We start from the raw sequence: 12,364 nt of genomic DNA, 5'->3' as shown, positions 1-12,364 counted from the left end.
TTCCCTCCCCATTCTCCCAGTATACACCGTTTCTTACTTGTTTTCAAGATTTCTGCTTGTTAATGAGTTGGCCCTTCATCATTTACCCTAAATGTGTTTCTACACAGTCTAGAAATACAAAGCTGGCTTTTATCTTTTTCTGTTCGTTTTAGCTTGGATCAGCTGCTCGTCTCAAGCCTGGACCAGCAAAAACTGCAATCTGTTTTGTCAGCAGTAGTTCCAAAATGTGACAGTGCTGCTATGCTCCGAGAAGTCAAAGCACAAGTAAAGGTAAAAACCAGAAGTTAAACTAGGTTATTGGCAGTATTTTGAAGGGTTTTCTTAATGGCATATATCTGTCTCAAACAATTTCAGAGCTCCTCCAGTAGTCCTGTTGTAGGGTACAGCTGATGGTAGTTTTACTAATGCCAAGGGAGTTTTTAATGCCTACTATAAATCCATAATAAATCTGAATGGCTTTTGTATAAGGAAGGGTATTGTTTGTGCAGTGAGAAAGTAGTTTTGAGCCACAATAAATAGACCTGTTTTAAGTGGAGAAGTATGCCTCCATTTGAGTCATTGGTACAGGTGAGAAACTCCTGAGTTTGACAGTAATTGCCCATCAGAATTTAACTTTCCACCAATCATCTGGGTCAGACTCACTTTCCCCACCATTCAGGCAAAGGTCTGCTCCTCTGTCTGCCTGGAAGCACACAATTTTTGCTAGAAGCAGCACTCACAGAAATTGAATTTATTTTGTTTAATGCTGAACTGGTGCCTTGCAGCACCAGAAAGCAGCTGCTGGAGGGTTTGTAAGGGAATGCTGTGCTCTTTTTGCTTTTTTCTGTGGAAATTGGTTATTGCATTAAGATAACCTGCTTCATTATCTAGGTGTTTAAAGAAGGTCTCCAAAGTGAAATGATTGCCAGAACATTACTTCCTCGTTTGCAATGTTTGTGTTTGTGTTTTTGGGATACATCCACATCCTTTTTAAATCAGAACAGAAGTTGATAAAATAATGACAGCACTGGAGGGAAAACTGCCATCTGGTCTGCATAACTGCTGGCTGAGCTGCATTTAGAGTGTTCCCGAGTCTTATTCACAAAGGCTGCTATTGCAAATGTAGAACAGGCTGGGGCGAACAGGACCTCCCCAAAATACCCAGCTTTACTTCTTTCCAGGGACAGTGTAGCTAGAGCTTGCAAGTCCCAAGAGCTTGGTGAGCCAAGAGGGTTTGGTAGGTTTACTGATAAAATTAGGAATGGATTGTACTTCTGGCCGAAGGTAATTAAGTGTTCTTTAAAGTATTTTGCATGGGGTTTTGGAGAGCTTATTTATTTATGCCACTTTTCAAAGTCTGAGAACTCAAATATTTATAAAGCTGAATGCTTTTTGGAATGCACTCCTTGTCTGCATAGTTTCTTATCCGTATTTAAACCCAGTATGGCACGTATGCTGGAAAATTTTATCCTAGTCAAATGCTGGATTTAAATGTACAATAGGACAGTTCTTCATAGTTATGCAATTGCTGAAAAATGAGATGGACTGCCCAACTCAGACTGAGAGCTTCCCCGGGAAGAGTTTGTCATCATCTTTTTCTCTGAACACTGCTGAAGTTACTGCTAGCATTTAATAAGTGCTACTAATATGAAAAAAATATACAGGCATTTTATTGTTTAAATCTCTATGACCAGTGATCTTTGGCTAACAAGCTAAATAGAGGTGATCACTGGAAGCCTTTTGTGTCCAATAAGCATTCATAGCCAGGTCTTTGTGCTCCATAGTACAGATGCTGGCTGAGGACAGCTTTGAGAGCTGGGGAGGAAGGAACTGCAACGAGAAGCCAAGGTTCAGACTGTGTCACTGACTGACCCAAACCTGTGGTCCTCCTGCAGCCCTCTAACATCTGAGACCAATTGAAAGAAGGAACAGGCAGCTCAGGAGAACTACAAGGAAGTTGTGACATTATGCAGAAGAAGATTAGAAGGGTCAAAGACCAAGTAGAACTTAATCTGTCTACTGCCATAAAAGTCAATAAAAATGTTTCTATAAATACATGAGCAATAAAAGGAAGGCTAAGGAGAATCTTCATCCTTTATTGGATGTCGGGGAAAATACAGCGACAAAGGATGAGAAGGAGGCTGAGGTACTTAATGCCTTCTTTGCCTTAGTCTTTAATAGTAAGACCAGTTGTTCTCTGGGCACCCAGAACCCTGAGCTTGAAGTCAGGGTCGGGGACCAGAGTGAATTCCCTCTAATCCAAGGGGAAATGGTTAGCAACCTGTTACACCACTTAGACATGTGTAGGTCTGTGGGACCAGATGGGATCCATCCAGGGGTACTGAGGCAACTTGCAGAAGTGTTTACCAGGTCACTCTGATCAGTGGGCTGAGGTCAATGGTATGAGGTGCAGCAATGCCAAGTACTGGGTCCTGCACTTGGGTCACAATAACCCCATGCAGCGCTACAGTCTTGGGGATGAGTGACTGGAGAGCTGCCCACCTGGAAACAACCTGAGGCTGTTGGTCAACAGTTGGCTGGCTGATCATGAGCCAGCAGTGTGCCCAGGTCCTGGCCTGCATCAGGAATAGTGTGGCCAGCAGGAACAGGGAAGTGATCCTTCCCCTTTACTTGGCACTGATGAGGCTGCACCTCAAATACTGTGTTCAGTTTTGGGCCCCTCACTACAAGAAGGACATTGAGGGGCTAGAGCATGCCCAGAGAAGGGCAGTGAAGCTGGTGAGGGCTTTACAGCACAAGTCTTAATGAGGAGCAGCTGGGGGAGCTGGGGTTGTTTAGCCTGGAGAAAAAGAGACTGAGGGGAGACGTTATTGCTCTCTACAACTACCTGAAAGGAGGTTGTAACGAGGTAGGGGTTGGTCTCTTCTCCCTTCCCTGGTGGCAAGTGATAGGACAAGAGGAAAGGGCCTCAAGTTGTGCCAGGGGAGGTTTAGGTTGGATATTAGGAGGAATTTCTTTACTGAAAGAATTGCCAGGCGCTGGAACAGACTGCCCAGGAAGTGGTTGAGTCACCATCCCTGGAGGTGTTTAAAGAGGAGTAGATGTCATGCTTAGAGACATAGTCTAGTGGCACTAGGGATGGATTGGTGGTTGGGCTCAATGATCTTGAACGCCTTTTCCAACTGAAATCATTCTATGATTCTAGGGATATTGCTAAAACATTCTTCATAATTGCTAAAGCTTTAAATATACATTCTTCACCATTCTACTACTGATGTTTTATGTTGGGCTACCTGTGGCAATGGAAATGAGTTTGCACTGTGACTCACATGCCAAAGGCAAAATTTATTCCCTCTGAGGTTTGTCAAGCACTGGAACAGCCTGACCAGGAAAGTGGTGGATTCACCATCCCTAGAGGTATTTTAAAGATGTGTAGATGTGGTGCTTAGTGGCATGGTTTAGTGGTGGACTTGGCAGTGCTAGGTTAATGGTCTTAAATGCCTTTTCCAACCCCAATGATTTTATGATTCTATGTTTCCATTAGCCTCATAGCACTGTGAAAGGAGCTAGCCTAGCTATTTAACTGATTTTATTATTTCTAGCCTAACATAAAGCTGTTCTCACTTGAAAACAGGTAAGAAGAGTCTTAACATCCACAAAAAGAGGCTGTAGACTAAGGTGTTAATCTTTGACTGCTCTGCTTTTCTGGAGTGCTGATAGATCAGTGTTGTCAAGCAGAGCAATACTGGTTTCTGACATTGGCTCTGTGGATTGCAGGGGTGCCTCTAATGCAGAACATCTTTCAGGGCCGCTGTTTGTCAAAAAAGCACACAGTGAGGACTAGAATTTGACTTGTTTCACCAAAAACCAGTAATAACCTGTGGTTGCCTGTGCGATTTGAAACAAAATTAAAAGGCAAATGCTGAGTTAAAATGTTGAGTTTAGTGAAATAAGTATGTAATTTTATGCTAAATAGATTAAGAGGTTGGTTTCTAATGATGTGCCATTAAATTTAGTGTTGGCAGTTTCTGGAAATGGCTGATGTTGGATAGGATCCCATGGAAAAGCTGACACCCCTGCTTTCTACTTGCCACCACTTCTGCTGCTCTGCCCCACAGATGGTTACTATTCCCTTGCTGCACCAGATAGATGCCTGCGAATAGTCCCCCTTATACCACATAATGTGTTCTCCGCAACAGCATCTGGTTTTGTCCTAGTAACAGTTCACAAGGCAGCGCCAGACTTGCTGGGCAGGACTGCTTCTTTCTCATGGCAAATCCTGTATTTTGGATGGAGGCTGTCACTTTGAAGAGACCTGCGCTACACCTTTGTTCTGATCTGGATCAAGTTCAGCCCTGGTGCTGACCTGCACCAATCGCTTCCCTGTTCTGGATGTTCCCACTTCCACAAGAGCACAGCTTGGTCCCGCTAACAGGCTCCTTACTTTCATCTCCCAAGTGAAACAGTGTTTCCTGTTGTCCCTTCTAACCTTCCCAAGCTTCATTTTTTAGTCTCTGCCCCTTGCAAGATTGTCCAGCACTGCTGAGAAGAGGTTGACGCAACTGCCCTCAGTTACGTCTTTGTAACTGGCTTGCAAGAGGAAGGAGAAATGGGATAATAAAAGTGTTAGTAATTCCCTGGAAAGAACAGTGTTTCTTCCAGAAAGGTGTATGGGAACTATTGAGTTTTGACTGCAAAATGTCCAGCGATGCAAAGTTGATTACAGCCTGGGAAAATTAGACTGCCCAAGGTTTAATACCCTTCCACTGTCTGAATTTTTACTTTGCTTTCTAGCCTTGGAACTGACTCAAGGAACGTTTGCTGTCACCCAGGTTCTCCTATATGGCTACTACTGATCTGTAGCATGAACAGAAATGCATGTAATGTCTCAGTTTCAATTCCTTGAGTTGCTTTTTTCGCCTGCCATAATCTGAGGGTACTGGGAATTTGTCATTTGTGTGGGAACTTGGTCTTGATCTTTGGTTTTGTTTTTCTTCTCTTTCCTCTTCCCCATCACCTCCATTTTTCTGGTAGAGCAAAGAAGACACATACTTTGTAGTCTTGCACAAAGAAGAAGGAGCTGGCCTGGGATTTAGTGTTGCTGGAGGAATAGATCTGGAACAGAAATCAGTCACAGTAAGTGATGGCTGCAAGTCATTTTTTTGCAAAGCTCACTTTAAAGCAGGCTGGTGATTAGATCAAGTGCTCATTTATCAAGACTCACTGCAAGTCATTCAGTCATAAAACAGTGACTCTCAGAGGCGGCTGCACACCATCTGCTACTGAAATCACAGCATGCCTGGGAAGTGTAATTTTTATTATTGGAGATGGATGCCAATTATGTTTTTAGTCTTTGAAAGTCTGTTACTGGATGGGATCAACTAGATCTAAGTCCTGTGCATGTAAATAAAACTGCATACAGTTGCAGTGCATGCAGCCTTTTAAGGGAGATTTTAATTCCCAGCCCTTGAAGGTAAGCCCTGCGCAGAAACTTTCTGAAAGATTTCGCAAATCCTAAAAAGAATTGTTTCATACCTCAGCAAACATTCTGGATTTCGCATCCCAAATTTGTTTTGGTGTTTTGTTTGTTGGTTGTTTTGGTTTTTTTAAAGTCTTATATAGCATTCTGTACCAAAGATATCATGTGCCATTAAGTGATGTTAGTAAGAAGCGGTACCAAGCAACTTACACACTGTTCAAGAACAGATCAGTGAGACAGAAAAATCCAAGACAACTAGTGACAATGTGACAATCTCTTTACACAAGATAAGCGTTTAAATTCTGTCTTGAAAAAGGGAGATCCACTAAGTGCTGAGATTAGAAGAAAGATATGTCCTCAATCTTTGAGGCCTGCAGCAGCCCATGCAGGAATCTTCTGTTTTTTACTCTTTGACAAGACCAATGTAAGTAAATTTATTTTACATTAGGGAGTCATTGAGTTAGAACATAGTCACAGTCTAGGCAATGGTCTCTTCTTCTCTCACTGCAAAAGTTCTATTCCCTGTCTCTGGCCCAAACGCTCGCAGTGTCATCTGTGAGCAAGGACAGGCTCAGCAGTGTCCCACCACAGAGAGCTCCTCACCTAGAGACTGGGACACACCTAAAAATATGATCTTGAGCTCTCTCTCAGGCTGAGCAGCTGATGAAGAGCATCAGCTCCTGTTCTTTCCAGATCCTATTTGTTCAGTGTGTGTGAAGCACACTTCTCAGGTGGGTGACATTTTAATATCCTTGACATACTGGAATTCTGGATTTAGGGTTGGCATTGGGTGCTGAGCTGCTTAGATGGGCTGTTCTGCCCATACTTGAGTGCAGAAATAGAAATGCCTAGTGAGTGTCAAGGTACTGGGCGCGTGAAGGGAGGCAGCAGATTTTTTTGGACACAACCCCTGTATTTCACTTACCTTTTGCATTTGGGTGTCTACATCTGTCATTGAGGCTGTTATTCCAGCTTTGAATGCCTCCTTAGACTGGCTGGAAATTTACATCCTTGGATCTGTAGGGTTGTGGCATGTGCCCGTCTCAGCATGGCCCTGCAATGAGAGGGAACAGGAGCCAAGAGGCTTCTGATTCCTTGCAGTTGATCTGGGTATTAGGATAAATTCCTGGAGAAAATGCCATGCAGAATTGTGTCCACAGATCTGCTGCGTTGAACCTTTGCCCAGCAGACCTAGAACTGTGTGCATGGGAAACCATATTTTGGCTGTGAAAATTACAGTGCCTGGTTGGCAAATCTTTGAATACCGAATTTTGAGTCTTTCTGTCACTTCCTTTCTGTAAATGGCACACATCTGAGTCTCGGCTGCACTTGCTGGAGTTTATTCAAAGTTTAATGCACTCTGAATAGAGATTTTTTTTCTCTAGAAAAAATGCATTTCAAGCCACTAAATCATCCTTTTGCATCTATTTGCATGGTATTTGATCAGCTAGATTAAGATGGACAATTAAATACTTATACAGCTGTTGTAAGTCGGAGCCTTTCTTTGCACAGATGCTGTGCACTGCTTAGAAGTGTGCATTTGAAAACAGCACAGGATGCATGTCCCAGGCAGTGGTAATCTGGGGAGTGGGTGTCACGCACCGCAGTGCTGTTCTTGGTGTTTGCTGTAGCGCAGATGTGGATTTAACCTGTGTGTCACTTGAAGTATGTTAATTGAAGACCTCTGAGGAGTTGAGTGAAAGCATAAGTGATTTGTAATACTACGTTCTCTACTGGTTTTGGTTGTCTGTCTTAGATGTGACGATGCAATAATAGCATCTTTTCCCTTGCTTCGTCCCATCCCTAAATGCAGTTCTTGTCCAGTCACTTAGGCCTTAGTATTTGTGAGTGTTTGCTGGTGCAACTGTTGCGTGCTTGATATCCAAACAGTGGGCACTGATTGCAAACTTTGATATGGACTCCATGTTCACCTTGGCCTGCAGAGCAGTATGGTCATGAAGTTAAAGCATCCTAAAGTTAAAATCTTTCTTGTAGGTCCACAGAGTGTTTTCAAAGGGAGTGGCGTCTCAAGAAGGGACTATTCATCGAGGAGATCTTGTTCTGTCAATCAATGGAAAGTCTCTCGCAAGCTCTGTCCATGGGGATGTCTTGAATGCTCTTCATCAGGCTCGACTATACAAATATGCGGTCGTTGTCATCCAGAAGGAAAAATACAAAGCAAACAATTCCTCCAGACTTGAGATATCAGCTACTGGCAGAAAATGCGTGAGGTCTGGAAAGGATGTTTCCATGGAAATAGTAACAGGTATGATCTTTGTCCAAGAGCAGTTGGAAGGATTCCCTTGCAGAGCAGACCGAAGGGAAAATTGTCCATGTGCTTTAGATTAAACGTGTCTGTGCCTTATGTGATTGAAGGGAGCAAATGAAATTACCTTTAAATTTTATTTGTTCTATTTGGAGTCTAAATGCAGTTTTGTTTCTTTTTTTTTTTTTTAATACCATAACTAGGCAGAAACTTAGAAGGACATTTAGGGCCTAATCCAATTTCTACTAAAGTTAGTGATTCCACATATTCTTCCAATCCAGGATAAACTCTTTCTAAGTAATAACAGTAGTCAGTGCAAGAAGGCAAACAACCAGAAAAGAAAAAAAAAAAACCTCAAAGAAAACCCCAAGTCCTGCAGTTTTTTATGCATGGGGACTGAACTTGTTCTTTGTAATAGCAAATTTCATACTGTTTCTACTAAAAGCAAAGAAAAACAATATTGTTATATTACAGTAGATGGAGCTAAACCAAATCCAAGTCAGCCATCCCATAGGAAACTAGGGATAAGTGGTTTAAATGGAAACGTATCAGTGGAACGGTAGGTTCCTGTCTGGGAACAAGACAGCATTTCAGTGTGAAGGCTGCACTTGGGGTGGTACAAATGGATCTCTCAGGATTTTTTGTAGAATTAAGACACAGAACCCTTCAGTACCTGTCTGTATGCTACTGCTTCAGGAGCAGGGGATGACCTGCTTCAGTCCAGCACCGCTGCAGTGTCTGGGAAGGGAGTGGGCAGTGGTTACTGTTTATTGATGAGATTGGTGGTGTGACTTCCAGTACCAGGCACTCAGCTCAGACCACCCAAAAACCAGGACGTGGAGCTGCCACTCACTCATTTTTAACCTGTTTGTCATAGTCATTACTGGTTTGTTTTTTTGTTGTTTTTTCATGTAGAAGTTTTATTTTTTTGTGCTTTCACTGGGTTTTATAGTCCAACTTTTTAATAACACTTAAAAGAAACAGGAAGCACTCTGTAAATGAGTGGATCACCCTTTCTAGAATTTCTGTCATGCATATAATATATGTAATTACTTCAGATTGCTTTTCTACCCTAAACTCCCTGCATCCTGCACATTGGCAAATGCAGAGTATCGGCTGGGTGCTGGCACTAGGGGGCAACATTATCTCATAAACAGCATAGTATTGCTTTATGAAGAATGTATTTTCCATCCTGCAAGGCAAAGCACATCTTCAAATGTTTTAGATAACATTTGGAGTTGTTTGAGATAACAGTAATCTGCGATAATGTGGACTACATAATTTTCACATTCACAACGGGCAAAGAGGGTCCTGTTTTCTAAAATAGTAGCTTTATTTCCTCCTAAGCAAAATTGTATTTTGTGTCAGCTACAGCAATATTGTGTTCTAAAAATATCTGCTTTGTAGGAGGCAGAATACACCTACAGGTACTTGTATCTATTTTCATAGATAGGAGATCAGAAACAATTATTCACACTACTGAGTGATTACAGTCTTTTCCTTAAGAGGTTTTGTCATGTTTATTAATAAAATGCTTCATTCATTACTGTTATTTAAAAAGATATGTCTCATTGAATAAGCAAGTGAGAACAAATTAAAGAAAAAGAAGTACTCTCCACTCGCTGATTTGTAATTTTTCAGTTATTTCGTTGATGTTTAGAGTCCTTCCCAAGTTTTATCAGCTTTGATTTTAGGGGGGGAAAAAAAAAAGCCTTGGCAGGTTCTTGATGAACATGCAAAATGAAAACGTTTTTGTGTGTAAATACATTTTGTGCTGTCTCCCCTTCACAGCTGCGTAATACATATTTGCTTCAGAGAAACTGGGTGACAATGTGTTCCACTCTGAATATGAACTGAACTCTGAATTGCTTTGTCACTGCAGTAAAAACAAAACCAACCAACACAACTTGCAATTTACTGTTAGCTGCATAACAAGATGCTGTGTGTATTCTGTCACAGATCCAAACCTGGATATGAATGATGTCATCTGCGTTGAATTATTGAAAACCTCTGCTGGCTTGGGATTCAGTCTTGATGGTGGAAAAGCTTCCATTGCTGGAGACAGGCCCTTGCTTGTAAAAAGAGTATTTAAAGGTACTACAAACATGCAGTGGATATTACCCCAGTTTTCCTTTTGTGCATTGTACAGACATCTTAATTCTTGGACTCAATTTTTTTGAACCAAGGGTAGTTTTTGTGGCCCTTGTTTATTACCACTTACAAGCCAAAGTGGTCAGTAAAAAAACCACTCCTGGGAATGGCTAGGGATTGCATCTGCTAGCAAATGTTTGCACAGCAATCTGACTTACTAAATATGGTGCAATTCCTTCCTGGTCTTGTCCACTATTCTAGACATTAACATATAGCAGCGATATCATATGTAACAGTTTGAGAAGTTCTTGCCTTATGCCATTCTCTTTTCTAAAAGAAGCACAGTGCAAATAATCAGTGTGGCTCCAAAGCACCATGCGTCATTAAACCCAGTTATTAATTTTACCATTTTTTCGTCTTTGATTTTTCTTGTTAGATATCAATATTAGCTTTTGCCAAAGATGTGTGATATTCATATTCAAAAACCGCCACACTTGGATGCTTTTTTTGTCAGCAGGTAGTTAAACTTACATGAACTGTGCGTAGAAGAGAAACCAATTCCACAACTATGCTGTGATTTTAATATGTCTTCATCTGAGAATCAATTTAGTGAAAAATATAGCACTTTCTAAAGGAAGCTGAAACTTAGCTGCAGGTGCACAGCATTTTTACAAGATTGCTTTTCAGTGGTTTATTCTTTCATCAAGGAAAAAACCAAACTGGTATTTCCTGAAATGTTTGTCAATTTTTCTGAATGTGCTTTTTTTCCTCTCTTTAGAAATTGCTTCTGAGGGCAAAGAGCATATTTAATATTAGAGCTCATTAATTTATATCCTTAGATGCAGTCCTTTTCCCCTTCCCTTCCCATGATGGCTGATGTTAGTTAAATTATCATTACAGAAAGCATTCTTTCACCAGCAGTGAAGGGTGCACCCCTCTCTAGAAGCTGTTTCTGTCTCTGGTGTGTTTGTCCTAAGTTTGCTGCTTGCGTTTCGTTTGTTCATCCCCATTACCTGTGTTTTACAATCTACTGCATTGTCTACATATTACAGTGTTAAAATCCTCTTTGAGACAATACAAAGAAAACCTGTATCTTTATTTTTTCAATCAGGTTTTCTTACAGCTGCAGAGATAACATACAACATATTTCATCCACTCATGCTGCTTCCTTCAAAACCAGACTTTTTATGAGAAGGAGGATTTATCTTGGTTAAAATAATATTTTCTGTGACATGCAGCATAAGGTAGATTGTTAGAGCTGAGCTGAAAATAAGTGACTTGTACTGAAATTGCCACTGTTGGAAAAATGGTTTATTTGCTGTTCATCACAGTGGAAAGCAAATTTTTCTGGGTGTAGTTTTCTTTTTCTTTTTTGACACTGACTTTTTTCCCTTTTTGCTCCTAGGTGGTGCTGCAGAGCAATCTGGAAACATAGAAACAGGAGATGAAATTCTTGCCGTTAGTGGAAAATCATTACTTGGCCTCATGCATTACGATGCCTGGAACATCATTAAATCTGTGCCAGAGGGCCCTGTTCAGTTACTAATCAGAAAACGCAGAACTTCGGTATGATGGAAGCACTACATCTAATCACACTTGCTAAGACAAAACATTTAGATTTGGCTGCAAGCTGTCTTTGTTTCTAAAGCCACACAGAAGTGTCTTAATTCTCTACAGAGAGGTGCTAAGAGCCTTGGAGAACCTCTGAGCAAGCATGTGATGAGCATCATAAAATCTTACCTAATTATCGAGGATGAATGAAGCCAAATGTTAGAGACATTTTTGTATTATGTGGCAGTTTTAATGGAATCTTCAAGACCTCTCCTGGGTTTGATTTAAAGTATTTTGACTGACATAAATAACACTGTGCCTGTCCCTGATATTTTTAGTATCTGCAGAGCGTTGAGAGTGTAACTTGTGGGTTGCCATCCTGTTGACAAGGATGGGTATTTAGACTGTACTATATCACTTAGCTGTAATAAGACTTCAGGACACTTACTTAGGGTCTGGTCCTTTTTTGTTGTAATAAGAGAATGTCTGGAACAATCTCACTTTATTCTTCTAAGTGCAGTTTTGCTGAAAATGCATGACAGAGTGTAATTTTGCACAACTTTTATGCCTAAAACATGAGCGTTTTATTGCAAAGCTGAAAAATCCTCTTAAAACTGATGAACTAACTCAGCATCTACCACAACCGAATCTGCTTTTAGATGCAGCTTCTATCTGAAGGCACTTGGCCTTAATGCAGTAGAAATCTGTCAGCAAGATCATGTTCAAATAATAGGTCATTGTCCACCAAGGTGTAGACTGAGTTGTGAGTTGTGATTAAAATGTGACTGATAAAAATTTGGGTCTGAATTTTCAAATTTAGGCTTCTAATGTTAGGCACCTTTAAAATATATATATTTTTTAAAAAGGAATAATTTAAAGTGCTGAGCACTTGGAGATCCCACATATTTCAGCGATTGCTAAGTACATCTGAAAGCCAGGCTGCTTTTATTTAGCTGCAAGAAGTTTAAGGCTGCCTGACTTGAAACACTCAAGCTGGAAAGTGGGGGTCTAAGAATGGGGATTATAACAGATTAAAT

General features: G+C 40.9%; 1 protein-coding gene across 1 annotated transcript in view; it reads left to right on the top strand.

Annotated features, from left to right (window-relative positions):
* LOC104540030 (PDZ domain-containing protein 2-like) overlaps positions 1–11,348 on the top strand; it is a 21,715-nt gene extending 10,367 nt beyond the window's left edge. The window contains exons 8-12 of the mRNA XM_010183717.1: positions 153–270; positions 4,975–5,076; positions 7,415–7,685; positions 9,645–9,779; positions 11,182–11,348. Coding sequence (XP_010182019.1) covers positions 153–270; positions 4,975–5,076; positions 7,415–7,685; positions 9,645–9,779; positions 11,182–11,348 — 793 coding nt within the window. The remainder of the gene's footprint in view (positions 1–152; positions 271–4,974; positions 5,077–7,414; positions 7,686–9,644; positions 9,780–11,181) is intronic.
* Positions 11,349–12,364: the final 1,016 nt, after the last annotated feature.

This window comes from Mesitornis unicolor, unplaced genomic scaffold, assembly GCF_000695765.1.
Source record: "Mesitornis unicolor isolate BGI_N332 unplaced genomic scaffold, ASM69576v1 scaffold19804, whole genome shotgun sequence".
Taxonomy (NCBI): Eukaryota; Metazoa; Chordata; class Aves; order Mesitornithiformes; family Mesitornithidae; genus Mesitornis; species Mesitornis unicolor.
This window is presented reverse-complemented; position numbering and strand designations above follow the sequence as displayed.